Source organism: Propithecus coquereli, unplaced genomic scaffold, assembly GCF_000956105.1.
Source record: "Propithecus coquereli isolate 6110/MARCELLA unplaced genomic scaffold, Pcoq_1.0 Scaffold38, whole genome shotgun sequence".
In the NCBI taxonomy this organism is placed as follows: domain Eukaryota; kingdom Metazoa; phylum Chordata; class Mammalia; order Primates; family Indriidae; genus Propithecus; species Propithecus coquereli.
Window position 1 is genome coordinate 3,540,765 of NW_012149507.1, and position 16,262 is coordinate 3,557,026.

Sequence of the window (16,262 nt, forward strand, 5' to 3'; positions counted from 1 at the left end):
GCTTTTGACAACAGTGCACTGTGTTTCTGTTTGAAGTGGAATTTGTGAATAGTTGCACATTACGACAGTATTTTTTAATTCTATCTGCTTAATAGCCCATCATGTCAAAGAAGATCAAGAGCAGGCTGAAGGAAGAAAATAGATTTTTTTTTTAATGAGGATTGGGAATTGCAATATTATCTTGTTTCTGCTACAGATAAGATGATTTGCTTGCTTTGTGATTCTACAATATCAACATTAAAGAAATTCAATGCTCATCAGCATTATAACACTCACAAGGACCATAAATATTTTAAATTAGAGGGAGAGGCACATATGGTTGTATTACAGAAATTAAAAGATGAAAAGCAAAAGCAAAGACAGTTCTTTCAAGCAGAAATAAGTCCTGGAAATAATGCCACGGAAGCAACTTATAAAGTAGCTTATATACTTGGGGGGAAAAGGAAGCCATTCAGTGATATAGAAATTGTGAAGGAAGGCATTGTAGAAGCTGTAGGATGCTTAGACCCCAATAAGGTTTCAAAGTACAAACAACTGTCTTGTTCAAGGAGAACCATAACTGATTGGCAGCATGAATTAGCCTTCAATTTAACAGGACAACTTTATGCAATATTTCAAAAAGCAAATATATATTATTCATACTCTTCAGATGAATCAACTGATACTACTGACTCGGCACAGGTTTTATACTTCATTTGGCTCATAACAGAAGATTTTCTTTGCTACGAAGAGTAACTCGCTTTGGGCACTCTTGTGAACAGAACATGGGGAATAGATATCTTCAACTTTAGAGATGAATGTCATGAAGTTGGACGGAATTTGGAAAATTTAGTGAGTATATGTATAGATGATGCACCTTCCATGACAGGAATACATGAAGGCTTTATTGCACAGATAAAAAAAAGTATTAACAGATCCAGATTCCCTCATTTCTTTTTATTGTCTCTTTTATCAGCAAAATCTCCCTGCTAAAGCTACTATTTTAAGTGACACTTTGCAACAAATTATAAGAATTGTTAACTATATTCATGCAACTGCAACACCGCATTGTCAGTTTCATAACATGCTGAAGTTGAAGGATGAGGTATTCAGTGTGGGTTTGCTGTATCATTCTAAAGTGCATTGGCTATTGCAGCGACAGGTGTTAGCCAAAATTTTATCTCTGCAAGAACAGATAGTTAAATTTTATGAAGAACAGAATCAGCAATGTGAATTATTTAAAGAAGATTTCTATAGGAATGCAACTTTCCTGTGTGATATCATGTCAAATCAAAACAATTTGAATATTTCTTTGCAAGGTAAAGCTAAGTCTATGTACAATACGTGGCAAAAAAATCAATCATTTTGAAAAGAGCTATCTTTTTTCAAAACACTTCTTCAAAAGTAAATTTCGGATGAACATTTTCCCCAGTTAACAAAGGTCATTGATGAGCAGGATGATATATGCTAATCATTTGAAGAATACACAGGTGTTATAGACATTTTAATTGGAGAATACAAAGGTTCACTGACTTTGAGAATCATGACATCACACTCAAGCTAGCATTTCAGCCTCACCTGCTGATATCACCAAGGCACCTAAAGAACTACAGATGGAATTGATTGGGCTCTCATCAGATGGCATTTTAAAGTCATTGTTTGATGCTAAGAAAGATCCAATTGAAATATGGAAAAATGCAGTAAAATACCCACGCCTTCGCATCGTGCCCAAAAAAAATGCTTTCTTGCTTTTCAAACAGTTATTGCTGTGAATCTGCATTCTCCTATCTAACCCAAATCAAGATGCCCTTAAGGTCACAAATGACTGATACCCATATAGAGGATCAACTGAAACTATGGACCTCCATGCTGCAACGAAATATTCAAATGCTTTCCAACAAAAAGCAGACAAAACAAAATCATTAAAAGGTTAGTTAACTTTAAAATTAACAAATAGTTTTTATTTTTTGAAATTATTAAGTACATAGTAGTTAGATTTTTACAAAATAATGTACATTTTTAAGTATATCTAATTGAAGTTTCTTGAATGTGGCCTTATTTGATCACAGCTAAATTAATGCAGCTTTCCAGCATGAAAAGTTTCCCCATTCCTGCTCTATACCCTTTAGATATCACTCCCAATGCCACCATCTTCCCATTCTTTCCCCAACAAACTCTAGGCAACCACTAATGTATTCTCTATTTTTATAGATTTGCCTATTCTGGAAATTTCACATAAGTAGTATCATGTAATATATGGTCTTTTGTAATATGTGGCTTCTTTCACTTAGCCTAATGTTTTCAAAGTTCATCCGTGTTGTAGTATGTATCACTACTTCATTCCTTTTTAATGGCCCAAAAATATTTCGTTGTGTAACTCCACCACATTTTGTTTGTCTGTTCATCAGTTGGTGGACATCGGGGTCGTTTCCACCTCTTGTGTCTTATGAATAATGCTACTATGAACCTCATATGAAATTTAAAAAGAGTTGTTACATTTGAATAAGAAATGCTATGGAGGTTTATTATTGCAATTGCATTAAATTTATAGATTAACTTAGAGGAAATTTAAATGTTTTACAAAATTGAGTATTTTCATTCAGGAAAATTATTGGGGATTTTTGCATTTATTTAGGACTTGTTTACTGCCTTCCATAAAGTTTTATCATTTTCTTCATAAAATTCTGGTACATTTCTTTTTGATTATTTCTATTTATTTTATGTTTTGCCATTTTAAATGGGATTTTTCAATTAAAATTTAATTTGGCGGTGGGAGTATATAGAAAAGCTGTTAATTTCTCTATTTTGACCTTGTATCTAGCTACCTTGAGGATCTCTCTTATTAGTTCTCATGATTTTTCTATTGATTTTCTTTATCTTACATATAATTCATTATATAATCTGTAAGTACTCAAAATTTATCTCTTCCATTGCAATATTTATATTCCCGATTTCTTTTTTTTTTTTTAATTTCACTGGCTAATATCTCCAGAATGATGATAGCTAATAGCAGCTATGTGGACATACATCTTTTTCCCTACCAACTCTAATTTTTTTAAATGCAAACTATGTTATAGACAAAATGAAAGAAATTTAATAAAGGAAGAAAAATCCCCCTGATCTCATGTGAAAACAAACTTTAAAAATTACAGACTTTAAAAATTACCAAAATTAAATTGTTTATAAATGTATACAAAGAGTGAGGAGGAACAAACACCAAAGTGCCATGAGTAGTTCCTTTAGGAGTGTGGAATTCTGGAGGCAGGAATGACGGGAGAGAAGGAAGCCTGCTTTCTGCGATGTGCACTTCTGTATAGCTTGGCTTTTTGCAATGAGCATTTCCTACTTTCACAATTTTACAGGGCATCTTGGAATAAATCCAAAGAGTATAAAGTGTGTAAAGACTTGTGTTTACATACCAAGATTCAGAGATGTGTGCATTTTTAATGGCTAAGATTTATGTTTTTTTCACTAAGTTCAATCTCAACTAGGGGAGAGAGTTAAAGATTAGAAAGATGAGAAAGAAAGGAGGGAAGGAAGGAGGGAAGGACAGAAGGGCTGCAGAAGGGAAGGAAGAGAAATTGGTGGATAGATAGAAATATTGGTATCGATACAGATATAGATATAGACACACTTGCTGTTACTAGAGAGTCCATAAACAAAAAGATGGCCCTAGAAAAGAAATGGGTGCAAAGGAAAACCCTGCAAATCACACAAGTCAGAATTCTAGGACAGGACAGTTGCTGCTATTATCTCCCTCCCTAGGATTCCCAGGAAAATGTGAATGGAGAAATTATTTCGTGGTTGAAGAGAATCTTAATTGCTCTCTAATGTCTTCATACCCTGATGATTTCCTGCCAAAAGTTTTTTTCTTCTGAGACATGATGGGCTAGTTTAGCAATCATAGAAAGCCATCTATATTATTAATATTTGCCCCAGTATTTAGGGGGCCACATAAATGATGGCTAGTGACGTGTTTTATTTCTGCCTGTATTTTAGAATATGACTAAATACACCTCTTCCCTTCTTCTCTTCCAGGATCTCCAATGAGCACTCACCGAAACTCCAGATCCGGAGTCACAGTTACCTGAGGGCGGTGAGTGAAGTCTCCATCAACCGAAGCCTGGATGGCCTTGACCCTGCAGGCTTGCTCACATCACCAAAGTTCCGCTCCAGGAATGAGAGCTACATGCGAGCCATGAGCACCATCAGCCAGGTGGGTGCCGTCAGATCAGCGGTGGCCGTGAGCCAGTAACTGCAGGAAGGTTTGTGAAAACTGAGAGGGCGTGGTGTGGGGAAGCAGTCACTCAGTAGACCACTGAGGGATCAGACAGGAGGGCCAGGGAAATGCTACAAAGAGTATGCCATGTTTTCAGCTGCAGCAAGCACCTGGCAGCAATGGTCTGCCAGGAGGGTAGGGGCCCTCTACAGCAAATTTGTCAGTAAGGACCTGACAGATGAGGCTGCAGATGTTAAAGATGATTGAAGGGCCGGGCACGGTGGCTCACGCCTATAATCCTAGCTCTCTGGGAGGCCGAGGCGGGAGGATTGTTTGAGCTCAGGAGTCCGAAACCAGCCTGAGCAAGAGCAAGACCCCGTCTCTACTAAAAATAGAAAGAAATTAATCAGACAACTAAAAATATACAGAAAAAATTAGCCGGGCATGGTGGCACATGCCTGTAGTCCCACCTACTCGGGAGGCTGAGGCAGAAGGATTGCTTGAGCCCAGGAGTTTGAGGTTGCTGTGAGCCAGGCTGACGCCACGGCACTCACTCTAGCCTGGGCAACAAAAGCGAGACTCTGTCTCAAAAAAAAAAAAAAAAAAAAGATGCTTGAAGGACAGAAGCACAGGACAGACATCATTGGAAAAACAAAGGTAGTATCTAATCCTAAAAGTACTAGAGTATTAAGCAGGTCATCAAGACAGGGACCTGGACACAGGACACAAGTTTCGATCTATTTACCTCAACCAGGTCCTAGGTGAATATTGCACCTTGTTAACGAGATAGATTCCTACTTCTAAGAACTGGTACACAGGACTGGAGATGAAGACTTACTAATGATGACTGAATACTATTGCCAAAATATTGAGCTAAAACTCTTCAATCTCTCTCATCGAAAGTCTCAGAGAGTATTTGAGAAGGCTGAGCTGCTAAGGTCAGGGGCATAGAGAACCCAGGACTCTTGGAGGAACTGACCCTGCAATTTTCAGGGGCCACCAGAAGTAGTCACCCTACTGATCTGTCTAACACTAGGTTTTATTTCTAATATCAAACCATATATCATTTCAAAGATTTTTAAAAGACATTTATAACCAATTTGTCGACCATATCAGCTTTTTATAAAGAAGACTGAAACCTGTAAATTGAAAATCTTGATAGTACTTTTCAAGATTTTGACATGTCTGAATTTAGTCTATTTTTGTGCAACAGAAAAATAAACTACCTTGCCAGAAAATACAGGGCATGTTTCCATACTTTGCACTAAATTAAGTTTAACACTGATTATTTGACAAAGTAGTCACTTCAAAGGGCACAATAAAATTTCTTCTCGGCCTTCTGGCTAACATCAGTGCAAAAAGCACAATAAAAATACTAGTTTCTAAAATGTTTGTGCTAAAAACAGTTACACCGAAATATATGAACTCTGACCATGGACCGATAAAATTGTCCTCTATGTTTGCATTTATAAATAACGAAGAATTATTACCTCAGCGTGCTTTGAATTAAGACTTCCCAGCCCCACATTTCCTTGCATTCTGAAAACAATGCTCTTTTTCTTTAAAAGGTAATCGGTTATTTGCAATTATAAACTAGATACCATTCAATTATAGTCTATAACTTTAAGGAAATAAAATGCAATTGAGTTTAATGTAACCAGACGTTGCTTTTCCTCTGGGGACTGAAGTTCGCAGATGCTGGGAGAGATGGATCTTCCACCAGGTGGAGAAGTGACTGCGGGGTGTTGCAACGTTTGTGTCTGCTCGCAGGTGAGCGAGATGGAAGTGAACGGGCAGTTCGAGTCGGTGTGCGAATCCGTGTTCAGCGAGCTGGAGTCGCAGGCGGTGGAAGCGCTGGACCTGCCCATGCCCGGCTGCTTCCGCATGCGGAGCCACAGCTACGTGCGGGCCATCGAGAAGGGCTGCTCCCAGGACGACGAGTGCGTGTCCCTGAGGTCGTCCTCGCCGCCACGCACCACCACCACCGTGAGGACCATCCAGAGCAGCACGGGTGAGTGGGCGGGCCGCAGCCACAGCCGGCCTGCCTCTGTGCTGGCTATGCACCCCTGTCCCGAAAGACCGTGCCCTTGCTCTTATCACACATAGTTGCCAGGAACAAAATGCCACCCATGTCCTACAAAGCAAGGGCTTTGCTTTCCTGCCTGCCTCTATCCCCACCTCTGGCCACATTCACACGCCCCCTTCCTCTCTCCCTGCATGTCTGGTATCAACTGGGGAAACAGCGACTACAGCACCATGAGGGAGGGACAGCACAGCGGGGTCTTTCCAAGATCCTCACACAGCATCCTAGCAGCTAGCAAACGGATCCAAACCAACTCCTACTCTCAGTAATTAAGCTAAGCTTTTTAGGACTGTAACTTAAATGAACCAGACACACTGCTTATTGTCCATCACAGAATTGAAAAGCATTTTTTATTCCAAGATAACCACAAAGTGAGTATCCCAAAAGACCTGAAATACCACTGTGAGAAAATAAGAAGGAAGAAATGGATAACCTAGTAATATTGATCGAACATTTTATGAATTTTAACAGCAGATTTATTTCATTATTTTAAAGCCTTCTATTTATCCTATATAAATAGCACCTTCTTTTCCCTCTAAACTGTATTTAGGTTTCTGCAGTTAAACTGTATTTTTATCAGTGGATTTTAGGCACAGAGACACAGAAGAGCTCATCTAGTTTCCATGACACTGGAACCTGCACAGTAATATAGCCCTGGGCTATTTTGACAATGTATTTTATATATATGTAAAATATTTGGGTTCCAAGAAGAAAATCTCTCCATCTTAACTAGGCTTAACTTTATGATTGAATTCAGCATAAGTTTAATACAGAGTAGTTCTACAAGAAGGTAAACAAACCTAGAGTCCAGATAAATAATGATGAATAAATTAGAAAGAAAAGCCTACACCTGAATATTGTATTATTTGATTTCGTCATAAAATGTCAGTAATTATCATTCAGCCTAGAACTTTTGCAGGTTTGAGAGTTAAAAGATCCTCAAATCTGAGCTAAAATCCTACTAACTAGATGTGTGGGATTGAGGTAGAAATTATTTTTAAAACCCTTAGAGGTTAAATGAGAGGAGTTCATTCTAGACCACTACAAACTGGGACCTCAGCATCAGGGAAAGGAATGCCTGCAGGCATTGCATTGGCTCCAAAGTTCAGCAGCTTTGACCCTAGCTGGCTGTCTCCAGACCAAAGACAGTGGATCTATGTACATTCTTGCTCATGAGGAAATCTTCCAAGAACAGCCACAGATGAGATTAATAAATTAAATAACATTGATTTATGAAGAAAAAAAATATTTAAAAAAAAAAACAACCATGAGCATATTTATGTGTGTGTTTACATTCATACAGTAAGTGTAGTTTGGAAGGTCTGCCCTGTATGTATAGCATATCACTGTGTCTTTTGGTGTTTCCCATTGTCACCAACCCCACCCCACACACAACCCTCTCCAGTGTCTGGTCCATGCCTCTCTATAATGAGCTCATTGTCTGCCAGCTGAAACTGTTCCTTAAATATATGAAATGCAAATCCTTGCCACAAGTGCCAAAGGGTGCACACTCTCGGGAGACTGGTTAGGAAGGAAAGGGCCACAGGCTCACTCCTTCCCCCTCAGGGAGCGCTGTTGCGGATAAGTGATGAGAGACATGGAATGGCTTTTCTCTGCTCCCCTCTCAGAGGATTTTGTGTTTTCATTATTGAGACAATTTACGTACACTTCCTGCTTCAGTTCTTGACCCCCACAGGTCTGCCTTTCCTAAGACCCTTCCCAAATACTCTGGAGCCTCCCAGAGTTCAAACAGTAAGCTTGCCAAATAAAATTTGGGTCATGCAGTTAAATTCGAATTTCAGGTAAATGGTAAATACTTCTGTAGTATAAGTATATCCCAAATATTGTGTGGGAAATACTTGTGCTACAAAACTATTTGTAGTGTTTGTAGTATTTGCTAAAATCCAACAAGCCTATCAGAGCAGGAGATGTGTGGGGCCTGGGAGGGTGTCCTGTGTTGTTCCATTTAGAATCTCAATAGAATCTGAGTGGCTTTAGCCAGAGGTCCTATGTGGGAGACCACCCAAAACAGGGAGAAGTGAGTAAAACGTGCACAGAAGTGATTGCATCTGCTCCTCCTTGAGCTCCATGAGTCTTATCCTAAGTACTGGGCCACCTCCACCTGCAGTTCTCTGGATAGGAAGGCTCCACGCTTGGCTGCCCCTGCGAGAATTTAGGGGCAGGAAGATGTGACTTGCTCCTGGGGCTAGTGACACATGAAATGCCAGAGTTTTTGCACAGGGTAGCTGTGGACTTCACCCTTAATCATGAAACTAAACATGAGGTAAGACCTTCACAGTTGTGGAAAAATAAACAGCTTAAGTACTAAAACATTATAGTAGATCCTAACCAAGTATGCATGTCAAATATTTAAGAGTGCAACTTTATGAATTCCAATATTACCTTTCACACTTTCTCCATGCCATGGACTTGTTCTTTTGAAATAACTTATAATTTTATGATATAGTAATGTTACCAACCTCCAAGTGGAGGTTTCTCTAAGTTCTTGGTATTCATCACAGAAAAGAATTTCAGGATGCACCACATAAGCCAAGCAAAAGAAAGCTTTATTGAAAGTGCAAGTTCACTCTCAGGGAGGAGAGTGGGCAGGCTTGAAAAGAACGACTGCACTCAGAGGAAGTGGTTTTAGATCAATTGAGGGGAGGAATATTCAAGGCCAGAGGGTTGGCTTTCAGTAAGAATTTGGGTAGTAATTCCTAGAATTGGGTTTCCTCCCATTTGCATACTTTATATGATTGTTACGGAACTGTCATGGTGATTTCAAGGGCAGAGAAATTTTAAAGCCACAACGTAAATGATATTGTAATCAGCCAAAGTTCATGGAAGGTGGCAGAAACAGCTGACAAGCCGTTGACGCCAGTCCTTGCCTGCCTTGTCAGCCCCTCTGTTTAGCTTCTGCTTAAGAGTTGTTTAACACCCGCACCTGATCTTCAAGCCCCTGCGTCTGGTCTCAGCCCTGTCTTCTAGTCTCCTATGCTGGCAATAAGGTTCAATGTCCTTCATGCTGCACCCCTCGCTATTGCTGTGTGCTGTTTCTCTCTCTCTCACACATACACAGAGTTTCCTTTTCTCTCTCGCATGATCTCAGTACTATCATAGTAATTTTCTTCTTCACCTGGTTTCCTTCTTACACCAAATCAAATACAACTTCCTGTAGAAAATGCAGAAAATTGATTTTCTCACAGGACCTACTAATTTTGAAAGAATGTGTTCATCTAATGAAAATTGAGAAATGATTTTGCTCTAATTTTATTGATTTTTCCCACATACACAGGTCAAGTGTACATCCAGGTTTAGTAGGACTGGATGTAGATTTCTCCTTTTGCTTCTCTTCCTTTGTTCGTATTCTTAGATACAACAGATTCCATTTTTCCTAAACTCCCCCTTGTCCCTCAAAAAATTCTTCATTTTTGTCAACTGCAGTTATGAGATATAACGTTTCCCCACAACAATCCACGTTATGAGTCTTTCATTTGGGGGTGAGCCCATTTTAATTGTTCACATTTTCAGCAAAATACACTATTAAGGCTTTTCTTCCAGCCTTGTTCTTTATTCATGGCAGAATGAAACCACAGACAAAAGTCCACAAAAAAATCTGATGTCACATGAGAGAGTCTTGAAGACTGGCTCAGCTCTTGCGATTAGCAGGTGAGCGAGGATGAATGGAGACATTTCAGCAAATCAGGGTAAATTAGGAACAGAGTTAGAGAATGACTTATAGTTACGCTTCCTTGGATTTCTTGACTTCTTGGCTTACGTAGCTGTGATAGAATCTTACGTTCTCTCAGCCTGCAGTCTACTTCAAGCACCCAGATCTCTCTCTATCCAATAGATTCAACAAGTTTTCATATAAACCACTGCACCGGGGACTGTTACGTTAAGATTAGAACTACTATAGGAAAGTAAAATTAACAAGTGGCACAATTAATATCATGACTATGAAAAACAAGCACCCTTGCCACAACTATCTGAATATTTTGGGTAGAAGTAGAACCTGGTACCAGAAATACACCCAGACCTCCAGAGTATTGGATTAAACATGCCTCTTATGGACCATACTGATGCAATTGTATGCATTTAAGGGTGAGTTTTCTTTTTACTTCCTATGTTAAATGTTTTTTAGGACATATCAAAATCATTATCACATGGTAGCTAAGCAGACTTGCATCTAGTGATTCCAGTGGCCTGAATAGGCAGAAACATTGTATAATCATAAGTGGACACACACCAGGAAAATACAGACACACACTTGTAAGTAAGTAGGAAAAAACATCAGAAAGGACACAAAATAAATCATTTGCAGTGGTTACCTAGCAAGTAGGAGGTGAGGGGAGTCAGATGGTAAGGTGACAGGGGGATTTTTTAAATAAGCATTTATTATTTTAAAGCCAATATAATATTTGAATCAAAATAATACTCTTTGGCAGAACTACAGGCAAACTGCCGTGATATATGATTCTTGGGTCTTTTAAGAAAATTCTCTTTGAAATTACAAAATTTTTCAAAGAAGCTTTATGTAGCAATAACATAATTTTTATAAAGGGTAAGTAGATTCATTTCCCACACTCTTGGTCTTAAAGTTTGGCCTGTGTGCTATATTATTCTTTTATTGGGGGATCTCTTAAAGGATGATAGAGTTGAACTGGTCTATCCTCTACATTGTCCCCCAGGAAGGGGAGTAAGGACCCAGGGTACAGTGTCCCCCTTTGAAAGCAGCAGTATTTTCCAGCCAGGGAGTCAACTGAGTTTGTCCCCTTAGGTATAGCTTGGGACTACAGTTACAGCAGTACTTGCATTTTGATTTTTCTAACAGGAGAGATCATATTTTCCCCTAAATTGAGACATGGACTTCCATACTTGCACTTTACACACTCTCCCATTCCTGGCAGCTCTGATACACTTACTCAAGCCCGGCTCAATATAGCAAAAGCAGTTAATCTTTTGGTCATCTGAGGTCACGGCTAACATTCACAGGGCTCCCCCGCAGGTGTGGGTCTTCATTCCCAGTCAGTCACCCCACCCAGGACACCATGTCTAACCTACCTTTGTGCACCCTACACTCCAATCCCATACACCCTGCTCTGCACTACCACCACCACACACGCAAAAACCCTACACACATAAGATGTTAAACAGAATAACATTAAGATGATAATTTATATTTGCATATGCACACTAGGTGTTCAACCATGGAGGAAGAAAGAGAAAAGCAGAAAAATACTTAAGTATTCCACCAACCACATAAGCAACAGATGATTAAACAGTCAAGGTGACTTTCCTGGGAAAATAGCATTGCTAGTACAACAAGTCGAATCATAAAATATTAGCAGCAGAAGACACTTCTACATAATCTAGTCCAGTGGTCTGCAAACTACAGCCTATGGGACAAATGCAGCCTGCTGCCTGTTTTCGTGAGTCAGATGTCGTTGGACACAGTGACATCCATTCGTTTACCTTCTGTCTCTAGCTGCTTTTGGTCTTTAACAACAGGTTCACAAAGCCAAAAATATGTATTATCTGGCCCTTTACAGAAAAGGTCTGCTGTGCCTATCTAATCTATTCAACCTGCTTTAAGGTAAGAAAACTAAGGCCCAAAGTGGTGGGCCTCTAGCTGGAGGCAAAGTCGGAATAAAAAACCCAGGTCTCCCAGCAAACAGCCCTTTGTTCCCTTGGGGCCCAGCTGTACCAATTATTTATTGCATGATTATGAAGTTAACCTGAACTTCAGTTTCCTCATGTGTAAAATGAGATTATAACGCTGCTCCTCTTACCAGAATTAATGACCATTTTTGGAGAATTCTTAGAGTTCAGAGAAAGCGCACTTCTTTCTGCCAAGCACTAAGTTAATTAATAGAACCTTTTTGCAAAGCAATGAGAGAAAGGTTCAGAAGTCCAAGGGACAGATATCAATCAGAAGCTTTTTGAACAAAGCATCTTTCTTCTCTATTCAAGATAAAATCTCGTAATAAATGTTCGGATATCGCCTGGACTGGTTCCTTGTTCCTCTGCTAATGAGATTTAGTTCTTTGAATCTCTTCAAGTAGAACTTGAGACATCCACTTAGTTCCATCGCTGGAGGCTCAGACAAAAAGAGAAGCAAGATTTGTGGTACAGCCTCTTGCAACGCAACGTAACTTTTGCTTGTCAGCTTTTACGTCTGAGAAAACTGAACAGCGATGATTTTCAGAAGACTTTTGGTTATAATTCTTCCTTTTATTTTGGGAAACTTGAGGTGGGATTTCTCAATACTCTTGATATTATGAAATCATAAAAATGAAAAAGTTCTGTCAGACATAGAGCAAGATTTAAAATCTGAAGAACACCGTATGCTTTCATCTCCTCCACTTGTTTTGAAGTATATAAGTCACCTCTTGGGAAGGGAGCGGCCCGCTTTGGGAGGCCACGCTCTGTAGGCAGCCAACAAGTCCACCTTCACCCACAGGAGGGGTGTCACACAGCAAACGGTGAAGGGACTCCAGAAGTTTCTGGCACACTGGTCTTTAGAGTTGTTGTGAAGTTCAGATCAGATCGTTGATAAGGAAGCACTATGTATGTAACAAATGAGAACACCTGTACCTTGGCTTTGCTTTTGAATCTCTCAATCTGGCTTAGTTTAATAATAGTAATAATAGCTAATGTTTGAGCACTTACTATTTGACAAGCATTAAGAACCAGCTGCATAGATTATCTCATGTAATCCTAGTGAATTATTTCACGTAATCCTAACGAATACATGCATAACATGTCTGCGATATTATCATTTTCATCATAAAGGAAAAAAAATTAAGACGTAGTTTACACAACTTGACCAGGTCTTACAGCTAGTAAGTGACAGAGCAGGTTCAAATTCTCTCTGTAACCATCAACAAATATTCTGACTATTTCAGTATGCTCTGAAATAATTTGATACAAATCTCTTTCTGCAATGAGTGGCCTGGGAGCTTTTTTCATTTCCGTCTTTCCTTTCACAGATAAATATCCACTTAGCTTCTGCTATGTTTGAAACCTATGTTTTTCATAGAAATTTTTGAAAACCCCTCTGTTTTAAAGAAATTTTTGTTCACATATTATTGACATGGTCTCTCATGTTGGTTTCTCTGTGAAATATCTGTGTAAAGCTAAATTAAAGATGTACAAAATAGAGAGACATTAAAATGAATAAAGAAATAGCCTTTAAAAAGAAAATACTCTTGGGGTTTAAAATTTCATAATATACTTGGTCATTTTGACATTATGACAGATTTAAAAGATCGAATATCCAATCCCCTAATCTAGTCATGGTGTTGTCAGGCAGCACTGAATGGAAAAAAGAATTTTTGCCAACTCATGTGTAAACTAAGCGGGTGGCAGATTCTGCTTTGTGACTAATGAAATGGTCAAGGGTCTCTGCCCTCAGGTCATGTAAAAAAATCCTACGATAATTTAATTCTCATCTGAGTGTCCCTTGACTGAGCTGCAAAGATGTGAGCAGTTACAACTGTCAGTCAGAAAACACAAATTGGAAAATCAGGCTCCTTCCATGTGAATATTTATTATATGGAAAATTCCTCAAAAAAAATAATGTGAAAACATAGGACCTAAAAACTCTTTTTTATCTTCACGGTACCTCCATAGACACTTCTGTGCTGGAAGAAACTGCCATTTTTTAAGCCTTCCTAGTGCAGAGTTCTTTGTTCCAATTCGTATTGAACTTAAGAAATATAGCAAAGGCTCAGCAATTGGAAACCATACATACATAATAAGTTGGACAACACTGTGATTACTACACTGCCACTTTGGGAGCAACATTATTTAGCTCCAGGTGGGAAGTCCGAGGCCTGAAGTTTTGTATTTCTTCTGTTACTCCTGCCATTGACTTTCTGTCAAGCTTTGAGGGCAAACCTTTCCTGATGCCAAATGTGCTTGATGAAAACTGAGAAGACCAAAATGATGAGTACCGTGATTTTACCATATTGACATTTGAAACATTCTTATATTTATTTTAATGACAAATCAATGATCATGTAACTGTTAACACTCTGAAAGCGTTCTTTGCCATCTGCTGGTGTTCCACTGACATGCAAATTCTACCAACATACAAGAAGAGAATTTTTCCTTTCCGTTTTTAATTTTTTTTTTTTCATAGAGATGGGGTCTCGCTATGTTGCCCAGGGTGGTCTTGAACTCCTGGCTTCAAGTGACCCTCCCACCTCAGCCTCCCAAAGTGCTGAGATTACAGGTGTGAGATTACACCACACTTAGACTTTTTCTTTTAACCTTTTCTTCCAATTATCAGTGTTATTGAGAATACTAACTCTAATAACTTCCAATTAAACTTATAGGAAAAAATAACTAGTGTAAATTATCTCTAAAAATATGACAACTTGTCAAAGTTTAATTAGTTTTTATTCCTAAAATAGTTTATGACTTCAAGGGGAATACATAATATTATTAAAATTAATATTGCTTAACCAGTTTTGTGCTTTAGAGATGTCTCTGACAAGAGGCATCAGATCCGATTGAGACAAAAGCTCATCCTGAATTTCTGGATAGGATTGCTGTCCTCTCTCTCTTTAACGCCACCTTTGAATTTCCTTTTCATCTAACATTCTTATTGTTCCATTACGTGTTTTCTTCACGATGAAATTGTAAAATTTAAGAAAATCAGTTAGTCCATGTCATGCACTACATTGCTTCTGAAAAACCTTTCTCTCGTCTAAAATGTTGCTTATGGCCACAGAATCATAATAAGACTTTAATGTTTGCTTTTATCATTTTCAAGACACTTCATTCCATCATCTTTTATTTTTATCTTTTTATTTAGGAATAATTATAGAGTCACAGGAAATTACAAAGATAGTACAGAGGAGAGGTTTCCTGTACAAAGATAGTACAGAGAGGTTTCCTGTACCCCTTATCCTGTGTCCCCCAACAGTTACATCTGGGATAACAGTAATATAATATCAAAACCAGGACATTGACATCATTCCATGTATATGAATAGTTCATGTTTGACCACATGTGTGGACTCCCGGGACCACCACCATAATCAAGATACAGAACCATTCCCTCACCGCAAAATCTACTAGTATCCACACGTTGCCAGGTTGAAGGAAGTATAGAAACCTTACCTCCCTTCAAGTCTCTTTGCCCTCTGCTATTTATATTTATCTTAAATATTTCCTACATACACATTAAGAGCCACATCATACAACATCATACTTTTTGCTTCAAATGTCAAATAGAATGTAGAAAATTTCAGAGAAAAAAGTGTATTTTATTTACTCATATTTTTTACCAAATTGCCAAATTTGGGAAATTTGCAGCCGTTATTTCCAGGCTACTTTTTCATTCCCATCCTTCTCCTCTCCTTCTGAGATTCCGGTGACACAAATGGCCACAACTCCCTCAGTGGGGATTTTGAGCAGGGTGGTTTCTTTAGAAGACGATGTAGGTGGGCAGGCACTGTTTCATCTGTATTACATGACATCACCTGCCTGTTGAACACAAAAATAATTCTTTCCACACCTACAGTTCTACAGATGCCCCACCAAACACGACCCAACTTTCACATGGACAGCCACAATGGCAGACTAGCCAAAGTTACATTTAGCTACTGCATCCTGCACACTGTGCCTCATTATAACTTCCTATCATTCTGCAACCTGTGGGCTAAATTACATAGTTTTTTTTTAAATGCCCGACTACTGTGGCACAAAAGCAAACCAAAAACTCAACAATCTTGATTTGTTAAAAGGAGAAGACAAAGAATCCTCAAGGACAGCAGTACCCATGTCCTTCAAATAATCTAGGATGACTTAAATAGCATATCAAGTCAGAGTTGAACTTGAATAGAATACAATTTGTCTTTAAAAATAATACTAGTACCAGACATTCTCTATTTATGTTGCTTATGGAATTGCCTTGCGTTTGTTAAATTCAAATGGCAGCTACATCAATATCTTTTCTGGTTTTATTGAC

The 16,262-nt window shown here is 38.7% G+C and overlaps 1 protein-coding gene across 8 annotated transcripts in view; it reads left to right on the top strand.

Moving 5' to 3' along the window:
* DLGAP1 (discs, large (Drosophila) homolog-associated protein 1) overlaps nucleotides 1-16,262 on the top strand; it is a 341,764-nt gene that overhangs the window by 132,159 nt on the left and 193,343 nt on the right. For all 8 annotated transcript variants that reach the window (XM_012652093.1, XM_012652092.1, XM_012652094.1 and 5 more), the window contains exons 3-4: nucleotides 4,018-4,195; nucleotides 5,969-6,209. In XM_012652093.1, coding sequence (XP_012507547.1) covers nucleotides 4,018-4,195; nucleotides 5,969-6,209 — 419 coding nt within the window. The remainder of the gene's footprint in view (nucleotides 1-4,017; nucleotides 4,196-5,968; nucleotides 6,210-16,262) is intronic.